General features: G+C 30.6%; 1 protein-coding gene across 2 annotated transcripts; it reads left to right on the forward strand.

Moving 5' to 3' along the window:
• The first annotated feature begins 9,957 nt into the window (after positions 1-9,957).
• On the forward strand, positions 9,958-23,444 carry LOC143079225 (T-box transcription factor TBX20-like). 2 transcript variants are annotated; one of them, XM_076254456.1, is made up of 7 exons: positions 9,958-10,380; positions 10,664-10,913; positions 19,251-19,524; positions 19,989-20,156; positions 20,875-20,951; positions 21,690-21,850; positions 22,410-23,444. In XM_076254456.1, exons 1-7 carry the CDS (start codon positions 10,179-10,181, stop codon positions 22,787-22,789), a joined length of 1,512 nt encoding a protein of 503 aa, XP_076110571.1. In that variant the 5' UTR covers positions 9,958-10,178; the 3' UTR covers positions 22,790-23,444. The 2 variants fall into 2 exon arrangements, with proteins under 2 accessions (XP_076110571.1, XP_076110572.1); XM_076254457.1 differs by having other exon boundaries at positions 22,413-23,444.
• The last annotated feature ends 381 nt before the right edge of the window (positions 23,445-23,825 follow it).

The raw sequence follows: 23,825 nt of genomic DNA on the forward strand, positions 1-23,825 counted from the left end.
TAACACATAAACAAACGACAACCACTGAATTACAATCATGACTTGGGACAGGCACATCATGTTGTTACCTTCCAATTACTTACTCAGTAATTTTTTCAGTCAGTATGGCCATGCGCGTAAAACCATGGTCCGACAGTGTACGACATTGAATAACCAAGGACTATATAAAAAAAATCTTGTTTGACAATCATTTTTTTGTTGGCAGTACGCAGTATAATTATAAATAAGAAGAATCAATCCATTCTTAATGTGTCTGAGCATATCGTGAAAAATATATAGACATCCACCAATGTGTGTACTGACAAAACCATCCATTTTATTTCTTGAATTTCTTTTTCGTGACCGGATTTCAGCCAAACTGGGAAAGTGCATATTAGAGCTATTGCGTTATCTAAACTTTGATCTCCTTTGACAAATTCACTTCGATTTGCTAGTGTCAAAGACGTTACATAATTTTCACTGTTTTCACATTCAATCTTATTGATGGCAGAGAAAACAGGAGATAACGTCATGCTCTTGATTGAGTTCAAACCGCCAACGTGACCTTGGAGTGACCTCTTTATTTTGCTCAAAACAAAGTAAATGCTCGTAACATTAATGACAAGAGAAATCTTCTTACATCTAAGAAATTGTATTTTGTAAGCACTTGTTTTACGAGAATCGTGGTTTGATCGCAGTTATTTGTGCGTTTGTGATTGCGGAGATCGATGACAACAGATGAAGAGTTGGTTTGCTGTGTTCATTTGTTAGATGTTAACACGATAGTTTGACAGTATTACGATTCATTTTTCATTATATTCTAGAAAACTTGTGGGTTCGTTATATTATATTGATATTTGAAGAAAATTAATGGTACATTCATATTTGGAAAGAACAAAACAATGGCGGTCTGATTAAATTTGAACTTGATAGATTCCTACCTATTTAATTATTTAACGATTGTTAACATCCTGATTTATTACAAAAATTAAAAAATTGAAGAAAGAAGTGGCTCTGGGGTTATATTACCCATACATTTGTACATGTGTTTCTTATTATATTTATTTTAGCTATATTTGATACTTTCATATAGATCGTGTAGAATTACAATTTATACTGTTTTCAAAATGTCACATGCATATTAATAATCTCCGTTAACAATATGTGATGGGTCAATTCTTTACTAAAGAATCATTTGTATCTATTGTATAGATTTCAGCTGCTAGCAGCGGAACGGGTAGAAGTGTCATCCGAATCGCTTGTGATGATTTCAATATCCAATAGCTGGTTATGTTTCAAATAATTGTTGAAACGGTTTGCATCATTCTTTTTGAAGTCCACAAAGCACGATAAAAAATAAACGACCTTTTGAGTCTTCATCAATTAGAAAAAAAAATCTGAAACAAAAAAATGCGTTTGATGATACAACAAAGAAAATCAAAATTAAGCCAATAGATATAAGGAAGAAAAATCAACCAAAAGTGATCACATCTTTCCCAATGAAAAAAAGAAATCTACCGGATATAAACTACACAACACAAATACACTAAATTCAACAGAAATTGGCATAAATCTGAAGTCAACACAACGTTTGAATAGACAAATGTATGTTAGCATGCAGTGTTCTGTTTTCTATTCATAGTTGTCTCACTTTCCGGATTAGTAAAAAGGTATCAGACCACCAATTAAAAGTCCTTATCTGTTCAACCAAATTTTGCAATTTTCACAGCTTTCTAAATATGTATATCCTAAATTGTACATGTATCAGCTTTCTGCATACCGATTTTCAATATACCTTTAAAATCATATAAGAAAGAAGAGGTGTCCTGAATAGAGGTATCACTAAAAATAACCCCTGGTTTTCTGGAAATCTTAAATATGTATACTATGGAGTGCATTAATCCTCAATGTTGAATGCAAACTCAAAGACAAATAAGTTTTGGCTCAAAATGGTCTGAATATATTTCTCTTTCACCAAAAGTTTCATTTCTACCAATTTGTTGGTTAGTTTAGGTAAAAAAATGACATCAAATGCACTATTTTTTGTCCGAGTAGGCCTACTTTCAAATACGCTCTGAATCGGAAGGAGTAATTGGTGGTCTGACACCTATTAGTGTATTTGAATGATTAACAAATATATTTTTAAACAATTAGTGAAAATGTATGCACTTTTTCAAGGTAACATTCGATTGTTACTGTCTTCTCAACAATTCATATTCACGCTCTCCTTGTGGATGTTTGAATAACTAGGAAAAAAATCTACCGGACATAAAAAGAAAGCACAAAGCTATAAATTAGCAAATGTTAAGCAGTACAATCATAAATTGAAAAAAATGCACCAACAATCCATTCAGTACATATAGGGAAAGTGAAATCACAAAAATACTGAATTGCGAGGAATATTCAAAAAGGAAAGTCTCTAATCAAATGGAAAAATCAAAAACTCAAACACATCAAACGAATGGATAACAACTTTCATATTCCTGACTTGGTAAAGGCATTTTCTTGTGTAGAAAAACGATGATCGAACCTGGTTTTATAGCTAGCTAATATTTCATTTTTCCTGAAATAGAGGAACTCAACACTTGTTTCATATAATACAAGAATACTTTTTTGTTCTTTCAGATCATAAGTTGGATACATTTATTAATATTTATCACTTACATTGTTTGCAACTGACTAATAAGAAATTTTTAAAAAAGTAAAATCACCAATATACTTATCTCCGAGGAAAATTCAAAACAGAAAGTCCCTAATCAATTGACAATATCTAAAGCTCACACATTATTAGGCTCCAACCTTGAATGATCAAAACGTTTGGTGTCACATTGGAAGCAGGATTTGTCTACTCTTCCGAAGCACCTAAGATCGCCCCCTGTTTTTAGAAGAATTCATGTTGAAGAGTCTAAAATTTTCAGACTTTTTTGTTTTGTGTTTTGTATACTGCCTGTTGGTCATATTTTAAAGTGTTTTGCCAGGACGTTTCAATTTGTCATGGTCTTCCGATCGTTTCTCTGTTGGATAAATATATAGACAAGAGCTTTTTTGTTTTCATATTTAGGCATTGTAATATCATGACTAACAATAAGTAACACCGCAAATATCGATAATTGTCTGATTTTCCTCTATGACAGTGTTTGTCTTGATACTGTTTTATGTGTATTTTATAAGCCGTTTTTTCCCCTGCTATATACATTAAACAAATAAACCTCAACATGAGACAATTTCCAGATACAATTTAAATAAGGATTTGTATTTGAATTATATACATTATTTGTTGTTTTATACAAAAGAAAGGTTATGAATCCAATTTTAATATCATTCAAAGTGGCAAATTCAACACGGGCATATAATTTTTGGAATTATTATATCATATTTTGCATATAATGTTGGCATTAGGCGCCAGATCTCGGAAGGAAAGCCTTAATTTGGTGATATTATCAATTCCAACAAAATACTGATTGAAGATGGTGAATTTGACTTAATATGAAGGATAGAAGATGTAAATTACGTGTTATTCTATTGACTTTGGCACCTATGGTCTGCGTCTTTGATTAGGTGGCTTTACTTGGTAGTACAGCATGAAACATTAACAACACATTTTCATTTTCCCACTATCCTTATGTTGTCAAAATCACATTAGACGGTGCCATATCTTATACACTATTCTCCAATATGCATACAATCTATCAAAATAATAGCATGTTTTGTGATGTTGTGTATTGTTCAATTAATGTTTTAGAATAAATATTGCATTAATTACAGTTAATAAAACAATTTAGATAAAAATATGACATGGTATGAAGCAAAAGGATTTTTTACTACTCACAATTCGAATTTGTAGAACTTTTTTCTTTTGCATTTTTTAGTTAGTAAACATGGATAATTCTTGTTATCCGTTTCTGAATGGGATATGTCTAGATAGAGTTTCAAATCAACTTTTTGGAATTTTGGATCCTTTATGCTCTTCAACTTTGTATTGTTTGGCTTTATAACTACTTTGATATGAGCGTCACTGATGAGTCTTATGTAGACGAAACGCGCGTCTAGCGTACTAAATTATAATCCTGGTACTTTTGATAACTATATTCAGTAAGAAAACGAGATAAATATGTAAACGATTGAGAAAAAAGTATCTAAAAAAATCAAAGCCTGTAGCAGGACGTGAAGGTCAGGGAAAGCAAACACTTATGGTTACTCTCATTTTATGCAGGATCTGCTTACCCTTCCGGAGCAACTGAGATCACCCCAAGCTTTTGGTGGGGTTCGTGTTGCTAAGTCTTTAGTTTTCTATGTTGTGTCTTCTGTACTATTATTTGTCTGTGTTTTTTTATTTTTTTTTATTTTTAGCCATGGCGTTGTCAATTTATTTTCTATCTATGAGTTTGACTCTCTCTCTGGTATTTTTCGTCCCTCTTTTATGAGACAACAATATATGTCTCTTTATTGTTACTATAAATTTGTCCTGAGTATACCATTGCAGCTGATGCATTGCCCGGCTTTGGCTATACTGAGTTGTCCTTGTTGGTTTATAGCTCTTCATCCTTTTGATAAGCTTTGGAATTTCAAATATTTTGGCCTCGAACATCACATACGAGAGAAAAGTAAAGTTACAAAAAATACTGAACTCCGAGGAAAATTCCTATAAAGTCCTATAATCAAATTGCACAATCAAAAGCTCGAACACATCAAACGAATGGATAACAACTGTCATATTCCTGATCTGGTACAGGAATTTTCTTATGAAGAGACATTCATTGTTGAAATGCACAATGGAGAGAACAAAATGTTTTAAGTTGTATAAATAAATGTTTTAAAAAATGAAAATATCATTACTTAAAGTGTATGCGTCAGAAAAGCGTTTCTCGATTAACCATTATTAAAAACACCCAAAGCCAAATATTTTAAAGCAAACAAACGTCTAACATGGCCATAAAAGAAATAATCTAATTAGCCAAATACATTCTACTTTGTGTGGTAAAACTGGAATCAGGTTTTCTTTATAATTTATGAATTTTAAAACAAACATTAAAGACTGCTGTGTTTTTATTATTGTCACGTAAAACAAATTATGTCTATTTCAATTGTTCACACAATTTTATTTATATAACGGAACTATATTCAAGCGGAAGGTTTAGGCTATAAAACTCGACTTAACCTGCCCTTTTTGTCGTACAATGTATGTACTAAGTCAGGAATATGATTGGAATTTTCCAGTCGTCCCTTGTTTAAAAAAAGTCAAGTTTGGTTTTCTCTGGTTTTATGGACTTTCCTTGTTTTAATTTACCTTTTAGACCGGTATTTTTACTTCTTTGCTGATTAATTTTGTTTTCTTAAAATCCATTGTTAACTCTTTGGAGTTAGTTCAAGCTGTTTTTGGTTTATTTTTATCAAACAGATTTAGAAGCAATTGGGTTATGTTACTTGTTCCTGTTTAATAACCTATTTGTAATTTTTTGTTGGAAAACAATAGTAGGATGAAAATACCTACGCGTAAGATTTGTCTTGATAAAATCACCCAGAAGAAATCATGTTCTAATTTTGAATAAATTAGAATTCAGAAAGACACTCTAAGGAGTTACAATACATCCATTGCACAAAATGGCAAAACAAAGTTTAAGAAACAAGATAACTTATTTGGAAGAACAGTGATGCAGTAAGGAAACCGGATCGGTCCACTTAAATTTCAAAAGATCTATTTTATTACAAAATACCATTAAAATTGTGAACGAGTTTCCATGAAAATACAAGAGTATTGGTGAGTGTATAAATGAAATGAAATGAAAAAACTACGTCTGAGCAAAATTTGGGCAAATGACGTAGAAGATAAGCGATATGTTCAAAAAGTATACAGGACCAGTTGATATCGAATAGTTTTACAATCGCATTCTAGGGCATAATATTCATGTGCAAAAATATTTGAACCAAGTCTAGAATATGGCAGAAATCCGTTTCTATGTATATATGTTGGTTTTTGTTTTTGGTGCAGTTCAGTGTTTCTATTGTTCCGCTGTTTTCCTCTTATAGTTGATGTGTCTCCTCGGACTTGTTTTCGCTTAATCGATTTATGACCAATGAACAGCGGTAAACTATTGTTGCCTGCATGTACATGTAATGGAATGGAGGGAACAGCTAGAGTCTGCTGGTGAGCGGTTGGTCTATATAAATAAACTCATTGCATATACCAGGATTAAATTTTGTATTTATGCCAGGCGCGCGTTTAGTCTACAAAAGACTAGTCAGTGACGGTCGAATCCAAATAAGTTGAAAAGGCCAATTAAAGTAAAATTAAGGTTGAAGAGCATTGAGGACCAAAATACCTAAAAGTTTTTCCAAATACATATCAGATGCACTCGAGTTTAAAATTCAGTTGGAAGGCAAATCAGTTACAAAGCTTTCGAGTAAGAAAACCAAAATTCGAAAAGTTATGCTATATTTTTGTTCTAAATGAATATTTTTTTATGATTTTTAATTTGTTAATTAAGCTTCTGTAACGTGTGACCGCTTGCACGACAATTGGTTGACATTCACGTTTTTAGGAATAATCATAATTTACTTTATTCCTGTCATACATCTGAAAATGTCCACTTCTGAACTTTTTTATTTTCCTAGTTAGACTTGATAGAAAAAAGTAGCACAATAAAATACAATCCAGACGCTTTACTGATCATCATTATATAGTTTTTAAATGAGAATATTAGAATATACGCTGACATTTTGCTTTATATATTTAAATTTATTGCAATGATAATTGTTGATGAAATGACTTAAGTAGCTATGTTGGCGTACTAAAGAAATATATCATATGATGTGCTAGCTTAAATATAGAGTACAGACACGTTTTCTTCTCGCAAAATTCAAAGTTATGACTAGCATTTACGGACGTGATTGATAATTTTACTCATAAATCAAAATATCGCAATAAAAGAATGTCTCTATCATGAAAATATTATCCTAGCCCCTGTGATTATCGCTAATTCCACTGATTTCATAAAACTCATTGATTGTTTTAGTCAATGCGACAAGACTACACGAAAAAGACGCACTATTACATTGTGTATAATTATGGCCGTTGTGATGTATTGACTCGCGGAGTGATACTGACATGTTGTTAGGCTAAGCTGTTCGGAAAAAGAAGTCACCATGTACCAAATTGGAAAAAGGTTAGAGAAAAACGTGGATATTGAAGCGATCATTTAATGGAAAATCAGTAAATTCAGAACATTTTCTTGACACTTCATCGGCAAATTAAGCGCTTGATTGAAAACTATGCGAGAATTACAGTACCATTTACAGCCATGATACATCGACAGTGTAAAAGTTCAAGATTTGAAATGATGATAGAAAGAATTAGACGACTTTAATCTATCTAAGCTGTTGAGATAGAGTGTTATTATATCGTTAGAAACTATGAGATATTGTACAAACTCTCTGTAATAACTTGTTACACTGACATGGGTCATCAGTGATGGATATCTTACCATATACAGTTAGATTTAACGGAGAGATCGCATCAAGAAAATTACAAAAATAGAAATCATCAAACAAACAACCAAATTGCCACTGCAGACAGACTATTTGCAGAAATTATATGTCTACATGCAGTTTGATTTTTCATTTCCATATATAGTCTTTTTATAAACTTTTCTTGGCAATGACATATGTTTGAAAATTCCTTTGTTGATATATCATTGCTGTTAAATGAATAAAGTACATACGAAAAATAGCAGCCTAAACGATGAAGGGTTATTATTCATCTCTATTGAAATATTGGTTTAAGAGAGGCAACAGCAGTTTACAGTATTCAAACTCGTCACATATACAGACAAAAATTAAAAAACTTGAATTACAATATTTGGTATCACAAGTATGAATTGTGTCCAAATATTCTATACCAACTCATTAAATAAATCTTCACGGTTTTGCAAATTTTACGTTCACAAATAACCAATCAGACATCATAAGGAATTTGTTTTAAAGTTACAATTAAAACAGGATTTTTTTCATCAGATTTTGAAATCGCAAAACAAAAACCAAGAATATTTCACCAAGTTGTTTTAACTGATAATTTGTATGTACCTCTGTTGTAAAGTTTCTATCATAGTGCATCTGTCTCAAAAGAAACTCATTGATACTTTCCAATTATCAAAAAATGAGATATTGCTTTTAAAATGGAAATAATATTCAAACTTGTTTTCAATACTTTTGGAAAATGTATAAGTGACTTCATGCACGTTTCATCTATATTATTTATGTAAAACAAAATTATAAACGGAGCAAACATGAAAATTATTTAGGAGAACTTAAACACTATTTAGTTTTACATAACCCATATTAACAAGGTTGTGGTTTATTTGTTTAATACACATCTTGCCAGCTCCTTAATTTTTCATAGTGTTATTGTGCTATGGTAAATATTTCTATTCTTGTCTTTAATTATTGCAAGAATGCTTTGTCCATATGCCTTTTTGTGCTTCTTTGTTTGTTTTTATAGTGCTTAGGATTATAAAACAATTTTTACCGCTGTACCCCTATTCATGACATTTTTATATATTATGTCAATATGTTTTGTTCACACATCGTTGTCAATTTAATGGATTTTGATGCGACTGTCATACAAGAGAGATGTTTGACTTACTTTAGAAAGAGGTTTAATCCATCATTTTCTACATAGGAAAATGACTGTTCCAAGTCAGGAATATGACTGTTGTTATCAATTCGTTTGATGTCTTAGAGCTTATGAATTTGCCATATCATTAAGAACTTTCCATTTTGAATTTTTCCTCGGAGTTCAGTACTTTTGTGGTTTTACGTTTTTTATAACATCTCCTCTTAGTCTTTTGAAATGTTTTTCATCTTATATGTGATAGGGAAACAGTTAAGATTTATATACAAAATGTTTTGACATATCAAATATTATTTTTGGTATATGTGATAGGAAGCTGCATATACCATATATCACGGTACGTTAGGTTTAACAATATTTTTGATCATATTTAACAGACAATTAGTTCAGATAATGTTTCTGAAATTATTATTTTCTTCAAATAATAAAACAAACACAATAGAAGTTAAAAAGATATCCAAGATCTCTTTCAATACATCCTTGTTATTTCTAAAGGTTATATTTACAATTATTTGAGTATATTTCGAAATTGTTAATCACTTCAATAAAAAAAATATTCCTGTATCAAAAACGTTGAACATACGTTTTCTTAAAAATATTCTTTACTAAATCACCCATCTCTCTTCTGATAAGATGGAACAGTTGGATTTTGATTTATTTTTAATCTTGGTGTATAATACTAGAGCACTTTATTGTATAATCTTACATCTTAAAAATGTGCATCATATCAAAAGTCTTTCTAAGGTCAATAATTTTTTTTAATTGCAATCTAATTACGTTTTTGTTATGTGGTAAAAACTAATTTATATTCTACAACAGATTTCTTATATTTGGTTCCATCTTTTGAACATAATTTGAAATAAAAAAATGTGTTAGATTTTATTCAAACTATTTGTCAGTTGATCCATCATTTTTGTTTAACTTTTATTCGTCTGTCAAACTGTTGTGAACGTAAAGTATTCAAAAAGAATATCGAAATCTGTTTGGGGTTTTTAACTTGGTGAATTAGAAATTATTTCATTGTTCACATAATAAAATTGTTATCAGATAATTGTCAAACCAAATAATTATTCACTTCAATCATTTATCAATTTCCTTTTAAATACTGTTGCAGGTTTTGTGTGTGAATAGACAACCGCTCGTGTGTTGAAAATGATCATATCAATTTAAACAATTAATTGCTACACAAGTGAACAGTTGCTGTTCGGCACCACCCACTTTTCTAGTGATTGGTTTACGTTTTATCACATTAACCAATGAACTGCTCTCTTACAATAATTTACGGGAACGGGTTAATGGACGACAATTTTTTCCGATAACAATTTAGAATGAGGATATTGTTTTTATCATTGATACATGCTAAATTTGACAGACAGTTAAACAAATAAGAACCATACAATTCAACAGTTTAGTTAAACAAACACTTTGTATATTGCAGGTAGCTTAGTTGCAATATACACTGTCGAAGAAATATATACACATGCTTCAAATATCTAAATTTCTGAAATAATATATTTCGAAAAAAATTTATGAAATATAAAATACAAAAGTAGTTTTTAAAACCAATTGTAAAATGGAAAATGAAGATAATTCCAGAATGGATGGTTTAGATAATATCCAGAATGGATTAGCTCAGCAGCAAAAAATGCAACTTTCGTCCAAAGCAACGGCGTTTTCAATTGCAGCAATTATTGGTGGTGGTAGTAATAGTAATTCTGTTGGACATTTACAGTCCCCAAATGATGAACAGCATCCCTCAACAATAGCGCCACTCGGTAAGATTTATTTTGTAGAATTTACATAATTTAACCTTTTATTCCGTAATTAATTTTTATATTTCAAAATTGAATGTAAAATATATCGAGTAGTAAAAACTATAATTAAAACCACATGATGTAATATTCAATATTATCTATTATTATATTCTATAAAATATTGAAAAGCTTTATTATTTAGACGAGTTTGCAGATATTAAAAATGTGTAAAAGAAATGTTGCTATCATTCATAATTAATATAGTCTTTGTTTGAGATTAAAACATATTCGATTTTTTTTTCAGAAAAATTTGTAGAAACATCAACAGCATCCCCTACTCAGCCTTCGTTTGCCCCTATCAGTCCACCACTTTCTGATGTGTCGCCGGTCAAACGGGAAGCAGTTCCAGAACTTGATCACAATGAGGTGACCACAACCACTTCACCGCCATGCAGCAAAGAGTTGGCCAATGTCCACTGTAGACTGGAAACGAAAGATCTATGGGACAAATTCCATGAACTCGGAACAGAAATGATAATCACTAAGACTGGAAGGTATGTGGTTAAAAGTTAAAAATAGCAGTAATCAAGTCAAAGTAACGAATTATTTAAACTAAATAATTTTACATGTATATTTATCATATTCATAAGATGTTCTTTTGATATCTTCCGACCCTCTTGTGTCGAATATTTTGAAACACATTCTAAACAAAACAAACGCAATTGATATTCAAAATACATTTTTTATTAAAATTCTTGACAAAATATATTAGGTGCATAAACTCCCTTGCACAAATTAAAAGACATCCAAGAATATCATTTCATATACATATAATATCTCATTTAATTTCGCTTTCACCAGTTTTCAAGTTTTCAATTTTAATAGAAAACAATGTTTTATGAAATTAAAATAAGGGAACACATACAGTGCATGTTGAAATATTTGAAATGTGTCGACATTTTCAGCATCTATATGTGCCAAATATGGAAGTGTTTTTCTCTAAGCACATGTATATAAACTAAGGTAGAATAATGACAATTTTCTACGCTTCACACAATAATTATCAAAGTGAAGTTTTGTGATAAAGACTTAAGATTTTCCTTTAAAGCGAGTGAAATTTGTCAACAAATTCGTACTTTACGACTTCACGCCTTTTTACTTCATTCACTTTTCGTGTGGTAGAATAAGTGAACGCATTAACCAGTGTTAAGTCGAAGGTTCATCGGTGTAGGTTCAAAGATAATTGTTAAATACAAGGTAAAAACAATTATCCTTAGTTATTCGTAACACATGGTATTTAATGCGATCATCTTTTTCAAGATGATCTGTTCAGATTAAGCAATTGAGTAATTCCAAAATTTACCTTAACTAAATGGAACAGATTGATATCTTATTTTGTTTTAAAATACAAAATTGAATTAGAGTATTATATTGTTTTTTAATCAAGTCTTGGCGATTTAGAAAATTTTGAAAGTATAATGAATGCATCCCTTGTTATAATTTAATTAAGAGATATCATCATGGACCAAATAATTCAAACAACATATATTAATTTTCCACACATAAACACGCTGAGCTGCTTACGGTTATTTTTCTTTAAAAGATATTGCATCAGTAATATTGGGCAACAAAATATACTACAGTTGTAAAAAAATTAAATGAAAAGCATATATGCATAATCGTGTGTATGAAAAAAGTAAAATCTCCGAGGAAAATTCAAAACGGAAAGTCCCTAATCAAATGCCACAATCAAATGATAAAACACATATATAGAAAAGTTAGTAGTTCAGAGACATAAGAATATTTGAGACTGCTATCGAAATCTGTATCGAAACAAAGAAATGGCAACAAAAACAAGTCGCCAAAAATAGTGACTTTGTACATAAAAGCAACTAAAAAACACTGAATGTTACAAAAATGTTCTTTATTTAATATACAATATACATATTGTTTTTAAATTACGCTAAAGAATGGTGACAATTGAACTTGAGCCTAGTCCCATGACATGTTCTTATCCGACTAAGCCATGTCAATAAAAAAAAAAAGTGTTCCCTACCAAACTTGGTATTCTGTAATTATTGAAAGCCTTCATGTTTTAATTGTTAACTGTTTTAACGTACATGTATTCAGCTTATATGCAAATGAAATTCAATGAATGATATCACAAACGTAGTTTCATTAAAAATGCTTCAATTTTTACTGAACTATGTCGTTCTGACACTCAGATACGTAGGAATTTTGTAACTGAAGTTGTTTAGTGAACTGTCTTATCATTTCCTGGTATCTGGTTATGTAATTGTATGTTAGACTAAAATACAATGTACAAGCAATGCTCGTAAACAAAGAAAGTAAGAATAACAACATTCTGTTGCTTTGATTTGCTTTTAATACATCTAAATATATGTCATACATACATTCAACTCTTCCAAAAAACGTTTAATGTCACTTTCGAGGTTCTCCTTAAAGTTATTTTTTTTAAAGTTTCATCTAATTTCTCAAGTTTACTGATTCGGTAAAGGAAAGAATTAAATAAAGCAATATATAATGTTTATCTGTACGATTACAAACTGCTCGTGAATATTAGTTTATTTAGATTCAAATGACTATTTGTGTGATTTTGGTTTTGCAGTAGGCTTGCACACGTTTGGCTTCGAAAGTACTTGATGCTGGTAATTTCTGAAACATTAAAATTATGCATTGAAACCTGATTCGAAACGTTTCGATTTAAAAAGTTAAAAAAAAAAATGGTCTCTTCACGTCAAGTATTTGTCTTATTAAATGTTGTCAATAAACTTTCTGGTTTTACCATTTTTTGCTTATGAAGCCGATTTCACGTTTGGTGTTATGCCAAAAATAATTGTTTTGTTCATTATCCAAATTAAACCTCTCACTGTTTTAGCACTTTTTTATTTCCTAATATAAATATGAATATTTCAGTCCTCGGAAAAGTCTCCAACAGCAGATGCAAACGACGTTTTTACATTAAAGAAAATCATTGCATTATTAAATCTTGTTTATGAAATTTATATCATCCAAATTATTTTTTCTCCCTCATTTAATATCTTGTGACAACTCCGAAAGGGAATCAACATATATGAATAGTTTCCGGACAAGTCCTCATTATTAGTTCTGTTTTGATGATTCTTGTTCGGGGGCCCTCTTGTTCGTCTTCGTCTGTTTGTCTTTTTTTAGACATGGTATGGTCTGTCTATCTTTGACCAGTGTTTTTATCATGTTTTGCAGACCGCTTTTTAATTTTTTGTAACTGTTTTCTTCATGTCTTTTCTTTTCCTTTTTTGTTATTATCTTTTGTTTCCGTATTATTTTATTTACATGTTATATGTACTTTTTTAACTAGTCAGATATTAAATGTATTCTATTATAAAGCTTCGTTTCAAATTAGTTCTGCATATTATTTTTTTTCCATAATTCGCGGCTGATTTCAGATCAGTGATTGTCGATGTCGACCATGGATTACAGTTGAAATTGATTTCTTAGTTTGAGAAGAAAAAATGTATCTAATTTTTATGCGTTCTTGTATATTTTTACCAGTAACTTCATTCTTTTAATCTGTTATTGACCAACTAATCAAACACATGCTTCTTATTTTTAAACATAAATCTTTAGATATGTATATAGTGTGGTCAATACAATATGCAGATAACAACTAATTTTCAGATTTTCCAACGGACTTTTTGTAAGAAACTAGATAAAAACGTCCAAATTTGTCGGATTTTCCGTCTTCTATTCAAACCAATTATTTCATGAAGGTGTAATTTAACAACCATCTTATTAATTGAAAGCGTTCTGACTACCAGTCTTGTGGTCTTAAATGTATTGAAGTCTGTTACAAACTATAGAGTTTGTTGGTTTGAAGAATTACTCACCATACAACCCATAGTTAGCTCTGTCAGCGGAACTTTGAAATGCCTGACAGTTAATTTACACGTTGGCCATAGGTGATGGACGGATTCTTTCTAATGTGTTGACCTGTTATCTCACCAGCAGACGAAGATGCTCACTTCCGGAACATCAAGAACGAGGCAAAACTATAAAACTCAAAACCAACAAGGAAACAACATAAAACTCGGGACAGACCGTCTTCCAAATACATTGAACACAGCATGAATCTTGAATCACTGGTATTGAGTTAATTATTAAACTGATAATTAAATGACAGAGGAAGAATTAAAGAAAACATTTTAAAGAAAGTGGTCATCATGGGTATTATTACTAAGAGTTGTCGCTTTTACTGGCCATTAACTGGACAATGTAACATGTAATTAAACAATACAATAGCCAGTATGGTCAACACTGTCGAATGTTAGCCTTAAGTATCTCCGGTATCAAAAGGCTAAATAACAGACTATACTTTTGAAGGGGTTATTTAAAATGTGATGAATTGAAGATTTGGAATTCATTTAATCACTTTCAATATAAACAAATTTCGACCATTTTCAAATGAATATGTCCGATGTATGCTCCAGGACATTGCGTGTGCAATGAATTGAATATAACGCGTGAAGGCGATAAACTCAAATTATCAGTTTAAATGTTATCTAGCTATTTATTGCAATTGTATATAAATTGTAAAATTTTTAAATGTTGTTACTTTAAATGGATAAATGTTTTTGCAGCATATTTTTGTATTTTATTTTTTACATATACCCGAGACTTTAAAATAGTAATTCAGTGACACTTTGGAAGAATATTTTTTTAATCAAAATTTTTCAGGTTTTGGAAATATTTTGCATTGTTAGATATTCATCAATTAGCGACTGAAAGACAACCCAACTCTTTAATTTTATACCAATTCGGGTTTTGATTAAAATATCCTTATAATTGTATTTTTGAGTATGCAAAATTTGTAAAAATTCATCAAAATCTAAATGTTGAGTCATGTTTTAAATCTTATTCTCCTTGTGTTAATCATGTTCAGAAATAAACGTAATATTGTAAAAAACTGAAAGTTTACCCCTAAAGAGTCTTAAGATACTATGTAATTTGGAAAAGATAAAAGACTTTTGAAATGACACTAGTACACCAAAAAATTATAAAACGTTCTTATTTATTTATATATGCATGTTATTGTTTCATAAACAATAAATATCTTATGTTTCATGCTATTACTGGAAAGTCCAACATCATTTTTTTAACCATTCGAATTTTGAGTTATAGTTATATTTCAAATCAGAACAAAATGCATAAACAAAAGACTCTCAATTAAAGCTTCATTAAATATTAAATTGATGCATATATTTATTGTAAAGGATGCTAGGGCATTTGGGTTTTCCAAGATATATGTAATACTTTGACAAAAGAATCAGAATTGACTTATTAATTATTTTTGCTGACACCATTTAAAGTGTGAAATCGAATTCATAACATAATATTCAGTAAAAAAAAACGAATTTCGAATACAATGAATTATTTTCAGCAAGTTTTAAAATAGGCATTAACAAATAATTGTTAAATGTTTTCATTAAAAGCTAACTGTCATGAATTCATAAATTTTTCATTTTTTGAACTGATTATATTATTCAATATTTACATCATCACTGGTATGTCGCTTTATGGAATTTCCTTTTAAATGATATTGTAAAACCCAACTATTTGCAGACAAAATTGAGACTTTTTGTAACCACTGTATATAACTTGGATCGATTCTAACTCAATATGCAAACGAACGGACAATATATATTGGACTTTGTCAAGAATTAGATCTGACAAGCTGAAATGTTCTCTTCTCGTTCGTTAAATGATATTTAGATAATTTGTGAAGATTTCAATAGAGAGTGTTAGATTCTTAAACAGATTTTGTATTGTACAGTAAATAGTTCGGCACAGTTGTCAGACTGACACTTTATAATGCGTCACGAGATGAATATCCATACGCAAGGCATTTCTGGACTATGTATGCATCTTATCACTTTGTCCCTATCAGTGAATCAATGTGCGAGGTTATTGTGTGGCAGGAATTGTCCTAAAAGCCAAAAAGTGACTTGGGAATATCGGGTAATCCTTAGGAATCAAGAAATTTCAAATTAATCTAATTCCTCCTGAAAACACAAATTGATCTAGTTGTTTATCGTCTCTTTTGATCTATCATTCTAAAGTGCAATTACCATGGCAAGTGCAACGTTAAGAATTTAATGTTTCTCGTTTTACTAAAGTTATTTCAAGACTTTATTCTGTTGCACTTGCTCGTCATTTGTATTAATTCTTGATTTATAAAATGTAACATCGTTTATATATTTTAGACATATCACGGTTAGAGCTTTTCACAAAATATTTATTTTCATGAGCACATAAATGTAACTTTATTCTTTGAAATGAGCATGCTGAAATGCTTATTGTCCATGATAATAAATTCTATATTATCAGAAAATATAATTTATAACTTATGACATGAACACATTTTTGTATTTATAACTTCCTGAACAAATCGGGAAATAAAACAAATATGAAATTTGATTCCGCTTAAATTGGACAAAATGTTAGTATAGTTAGGGAATAAAGAGAGACTCGCAGGTCTTGAACATCAATAATTATGGAATATATAGCATACTCCAATGATCACTTAAGGGAAGACGAAGTGCACGTCAAGAAATAAATCTTCATTTCATTATCTTTTGTAAACTATTAGCTGGTCACACGCACTTAACACAGGCCACCCTCTTTGACATTTCCCATCATTTTCATTAAAGGGGTTGAATCCAAAATACTTTTGACTTGATGATACCAGGGTTCAAGTCAATAAATCACGATCATGCGCAATGGATGATTTCCACGGGCGGTCTTTTAATAGTCTATGATCAAGATTGTTATTTATCTGTTTGCACTTTAACACTTGTGATTTTTTTTATGCTTTAACACGTTTATTGTATTTAAAATAAGTTGAAAAAAGAAAAAAAATAATTATGCTTGTATCTGTTGACATAAGCCTGTTTCCGGTGCAGTTTTTAAAAGTACTATACAAATGCATAAAGTTTCATTTATTCAACCAATGGATTGAATCGTTATAGCCCTGTATAGGGAGTAACTGCCACGGAGTTTGTGGAGAGATTTTTTTTATTCTCAAATAATAATATTTGGTTTTGTCGATTTAAAAAAAAATCAAATGACAACTAAAATCTATTTGACCTTTCTTTTTTTTTTTTTTTTTTTTTTTGGAAAAATACTATTTCTTCATAACTAGGTCGTATAAAGCATGTTGCGTCAATTAATTTATTTAAGTATAAATAAATATTTGTGTGTGCACTTGTATGCATTTGCCTCAAGCTATAATACCTATAATACCTTATATTATAATATGAATCACTATATGTATAAGCTGATAGTCTTGAAAATTGATCATAAAAAATTGTCAGTATTGATTCTTCCTAGATATTATCATGTAAGGTTAAAAATCGGCGCACAACAGTTCATCTTTTAAAAACTCATACTGTTTCAGTTTTCCATTGAGCGTAGTGTTACACATTACTTAAATTCACCCGGAAAAACACAGCTTTAACCATGATCCGCGCAGACTCTGTATTCAACCGACATGTGGTAAATGTCGATTACCGTTATTGTTATAAATCTATTTCTTCTAAACAATTGTATAAACTATTATTTTGAAATAAGAGTGGTGTCAATGAGCTACAAAATAAACAGAAATGAATATGGCCGATACATTCTGGAGTGTCAGACGGAAACCATGAGAGGCATGGAGCAATATGCTTTTTCTTTTACCGGTGACATGCAGCCATTGACAGATCCCGCTTAGATATGTTTTACCTGTGCACTTAGTGGGCGATATCTTCACTGATAAAACAATGCATATGTAACTGATGCACTTTGTTTTGTTATTCAGTGAATAGTTGTTGTAACACCTGGAACATTAGTTTTGTTAAACAGTTGTCATTTAAGAAGACCATGCATTTTCTTTATCATTTTGGCACATCGACAATTCTGGAACGGCATTTTTATCGCATACTCTGTTTTTTGTCTAAACTTAATCATTTTATAACTATTTGAAATATTACTACATTGATTCCTATTGGTTAATATACTTTCTTTATTTGCATTTAGCACTGATAGTTTTCTGTCTCAAGACTAACAATTTCTTTTTGTAACATAGTCAATTTTTGTTTCTGAATTTTGTATAATTGTGTGGTTTTTTTTTTTTTTTATTATTATTTCTTACTCAATGTACTACTTTGTGCAATATGTACAAAAGGTTAGTTTTAGAAACAGTCTGAGTGACAGGACAAAATATATCGAATATTTGAAAACTGAAAACTAAAGGAAGTGTAAAATATTAAAGAGTACCAGCTCCACATATTTTTTCCCGTAATAACTCCAATTTCAAAAATATACATGCCTATAATTGAATTGAAAATAAAAACGAAATCATTAGCTTTGATTCATTTTCTTGTATTTCATTAGATGAAGCCATCTGCGGCAGAAGTGACCTGTAAATTTATTGTCCTCAATGAATTTGTGAAAGATATAAAACTTGCTTTGTTTCAATTAGTGAAAGGACAAAAACATCAAATCGGAGACTATTTTATTTAAAAACTAAAATTAGGATTACCAGAATAACATTTTTTAATGATTTCCTTTCAAGTTTGTAAACCGCAATGATTCTTCTTAATGTAAAAGATGTCTCATTATTTTAGTCTTGTGTCAGGACAACGTTTCTATGATCACAGTTTTTAATCACCATGACTTTTTTTCGACACATATTTCCATTTTTTCATAGTAATTATTATGTATGGTGACCACCAAACTTAAAATATCTGGCATTGCTGTCTTTGTTTATAAATAGATTATTGAGTTCAAACTCAAATATGTATTTCAATTTTCACTTTTCTAAATTTTAAATTTTGTTTATTCTTTATTTGTAGACGTATGTTTCCGACATTACGAGTATCCTTCACTGGGATAGATCCGGAGACCAGATACATGGTTCTGATGGACATTGTACCAGTAGATAACAAACGGTATAGATATGCTTATCACCGGTCCTCGTGGCTCGTGGCTGGCAAAGCAGACCCACCACTGCCAACAAGGCTTTATATGCACCCAGACTCGCCATACACCGGAGAACAACTGACGAAACAAACAGTCTCTTTTGAAAAACTGAAGCTCACCAATAATATGCTAGATAAAAATAACCAGGTATTATAGTTTTCTCAGAGTCGAACAGATTATTTTCATTTACAGGATGTTTAATCTTTCAATTGATATTCATATATGTTGGGTTTTTTTTTGCATCACTTAAATGTGTTGCTATTCATGAACTTTTAACATAGCACATAACTAAAAAAAAATGTATATCTTTGAAATTAATTCGTTTTGTTTAAGTTCATATATTAACGTTGTCTTCGCATCATGTTTTAATTAGTATTTCCGCAAATGTTATGTTGTAAAATTACTGTTCTTGCCTCATAAAACATTTCATCTGTGAAGTTGCACTATAAGAAAATTTATCGTCTTGAAACGCAACATGATTGAAAATTGAGAACTATTTCACCCATTAACAAGAAATTCACCCCATATTCACACGTTCAGAAAACAAATTAAACATATATTACTGTAATTCTGTTAATTATTAGCAACTGTAGTGATTTGACTAATTTCAGATTATTCTCAATTCCATGCATAAATACCAACCAAGAATTCACATCGTGAAGAAAAAGGACACCGGTTCAAACCAAACATCCGTGTCAAGTTTAGACGCGGAGGAATTCAAGACGTTCATATTTCCGGAAAGTACATTTATTGCTGTAACAGCATATCAGAATCAACTGGTAATAAATTTTTCGTTTATTAAACTTGCATCTTTCAAAATGTCAGTTTTACATGTCAAGTACCAGTGTTATTAATGACGAAGTACTTTAACAATTATTACCACTATAAGTATACCAGTGCAGCCTGGAAGTAACAATAATTTAGTTGATCAAACAGCGGGGAAAGTTTCCACCTCGAAATAGTATATATAAGTAGGGATAAATAAACATGAATACCATTAATGTTCATGTTGTACTCTTCTTTTTTTATTATTAAGCATTACTTACTTACATTAACTTAATAGTTTAAACATAAATTAAAAAAGTCATTATCGAAAACAAAATGGACATACAATAAAAAAAAAATGCAAAAAGTGTGTTTCCATAATGGTTTTTGTTCATTAGATATTATTGTTGTTCCTACACACATACATATCTCACAGAGCTCTAAAGATCGACACAACCATTGAGAAGACAGTCGACCTGTACTTGTCCATACATTTTGTAGTTGATACTGATGTTTCAGTAATTTGTACAAAATACACAAATTGGTACAAAACAAAAATAATTTCAAAATAATTTACACTTTTCTCAATTTTTTCGAAATATTTAAACAAATTGATAACTTTTTTAAAGCTATATATATATACACGTCCTACACGTGTACTTCATATTTCATTTATCACCGAATTTCGTGATTATCATGACATTTCAAAATAATGATAAATGTTTCTTTCAGATAACAAAATTAAAAATCGACAGCAACCCTTTTGCAAAAGGTTTCAGGGATTCAACACGACTTACAGAATTTGAAAGGTAAGACACTTTTTTTGTTATATAAAATTATATTTGTAAATTACACCATTGAATATACATTTGTGACTCAGAATTTTTCTTACCAATTATGATTCCGATATGGAGCACAGTTTGTTCTTTTAAAATAACCGTTGACTAAAAATACTGTATACTTACTGCTATTTTCCAGCAAATGATTGTTGCGTGTTCCGAAGTAAAATAAAGTTTCCATTAAGTACACAAGACCATTATTTTGTTATTTTTCAAAACACAGGACACAGTTATGAACATAATTATATAAAAAAAAAAAACACCGAAGGCAGGTATTTGATTTATAATCAAGAACAATGTGGTACATGTAGGCAATCTGAAGACCTATAAATTTAAAAACAACCATTTGTCGTTGAAATAATTATTTGTATGAATACTTGTATAAAAAACCCAAGCAGACCGGAATCAAACAATACATAAACCGACAGTCCTCAACAATAGTTATGTGTCTACACACTATGTCAAGCTCTAAAAAAATCAACTGGTGATATGGATGACCATGATAAAACTGCATTATGAAAACATTTCGTAAAAACAAAAGCTTGAAAAGAACCTCATAATAATTATTGAAGATAACTTTAATTTTGAATTATGTAAAATAATTCTGAAAAAAGGATAATTTCATCGATTGTAGACATTCCACGAGAGACAATCACCTCTGAAAATAATTTAAATACTTTTTCCATTTTTTTTATCTTTCTATTACAGCTCTGCCTTTAGTTCCGAATGTCCAACGTATCCATTCTTGTATCGAGAAAGCATGGAGAGTTTATTACAACAGCACACCTACGCTAGGTCTCCATTGAGATCATATTCGGAGTCAGAGATAGAGGAACAACTCAAACAGCACAGAGAATATATGGCGAAGGGTGGGTACATTTTAACATTTTTAATGTACAGTCAATAGATATAAGATGATATGATATGAGTGTTAATGAGACAACTCTCCATCCAAGTCAGAATTTGTAAATAATTATAGGTCAAAGTACGGCCTTTAACACGGAGCCTTGGCTCACACCGAACAACAAGCTAAAAAGGGCCCCAAAAATAAAGGTTATCATTTGGACCGGATAAACTGTATGTCTTTATACATTTCAAAGGTATGACCTTTGGATTAAAGTTCAAAATGCATAGGTTGAATTTACGACAACTGAACAAGAAGAGGATGATCTGTTAAGAAAACTTTTTTGTATGTTTGACTTTGTTTTTGTTTCTGTGAGTGAAGATAAGAAAATAGCACATAAAAACATCCACGTAACAATAAATCTCGTGATAACTTAAATTACTAGATCTATGACGCCATTTCAAAAGTAATGTTATGACATTGGCATTTTCGCCAAACCTCGGAAACAGGATCTATTATACATGGAACAATAATTCGTTTTTTCCCTTCAAAACATTTTAACAAAATTTAAACATTTCTTTCAGAAGATGGTTTAGGTGGAGATAAGCAAAGCGGCGTTCCTCATTCACCATGGCCAATATGGCGTCCAATCCCATCATCCATGATGGGGTCATCTGCTTACCTACCAAATGACAGATCATTATACACATTGTATGGAGGACTGTTTGGCATGGCTGCTGCTAATTCGAACTTTGTTTTTCCAACCGTAGCTTTACATCCATTGCTTGGATCAAGTAATTTACGACTCAGGGACACAGTTCCTACTAGTGCTTCTTACTCAACCTCAGACAATAGCGGACTACATTATAATCCATCCTCTATGTACAGGTATCATCCATATCTAACACCGGAGAAAATTGCACAAAAAGCTGCAGAAAGTGCAGCGGAAGGATGTCGACAATAATAAACTGTGATAATTAATGTAAAAAGACCATGTCTTTCTGTGAAAGCTTCAAACAATTCATCTAGTCATGATACAGTAGACAGGTTATAAACTGATTCGGTGTATGATCCCGGTGATATACACCGGAAGTCTAAAATTTCAGGTACAAATCGACAAATCATTTCTATTCGCGTCTTACTTTTTTGTTACAGATTTTCAAATTATAGGGCAAAATTGCTAATAGTTTGCATTCCGATAGAACAAGGAGGTTGTATGTGATACAAACTCTTTGGATAGAAGATTGACATATAATGTTGGATCTTGACTTTTAATCCACTGAAATGCTAGAATAATAAATCCCTTCTTTTTATCTAAGAACGGAATTGGAGATTTTGATTACACTTGTTTTGAATGTGAAAGGAAAAGAATTGTACGTATTTTAACCAAATGGTAATTTAACTTGAATGTAACCTATACTATATGGACTTATTTCTTTCATTAGGAAATATATAATATTTTTGTAATTTGTCTTGTTTCTTGTTTATATATAAGTTGTAAGTAATTGTGTCTAACACGTTAAATTATTCTGAGTGTTTCAACAGTGCTATTTTAACAATATGTATATTTGTGTTGTATACAATTTGTTTTGTTTGAAATAAATAACATTTTAAGTAAACATTGCTTTTTTTCGTTTTGAATTTGAATTTTGATTTTGATTGAGAAGTTAAACAAACACGGGTGTTATAGTCTGAACATACTGAAGACTATTTAACAACTCTGACGGGTTTCCGGTTGGCTGTGTAGGGTGTATAATTACATGATTTTGGACTGCATGAATCTCAAGTTCATACATGTTATTGAAACTGAAAATATCTTGTAAGAGGAAAACTTGGTGGACCGTTGTAACACTCCGCGATCATTTGTAAAGTACCTGTACAAAGACAAGGAAAACACAATAAAAAAAATTGTTCCAATAACCAATCTGATTAACATTTAGATCTAAAGGAAATTGCGTCACATAATGATAACGAAACCAGAGCTCTGCATTTTAATAACT

Source organism: Mytilus galloprovincialis, chromosome 6, assembly GCF_965363235.1.
Source record: "Mytilus galloprovincialis chromosome 6, xbMytGall1.hap1.1, whole genome shotgun sequence".
Classification (NCBI taxonomy): Eukaryota; Metazoa; Mollusca; class Bivalvia; order Mytilida; family Mytilidae; genus Mytilus; species Mytilus galloprovincialis.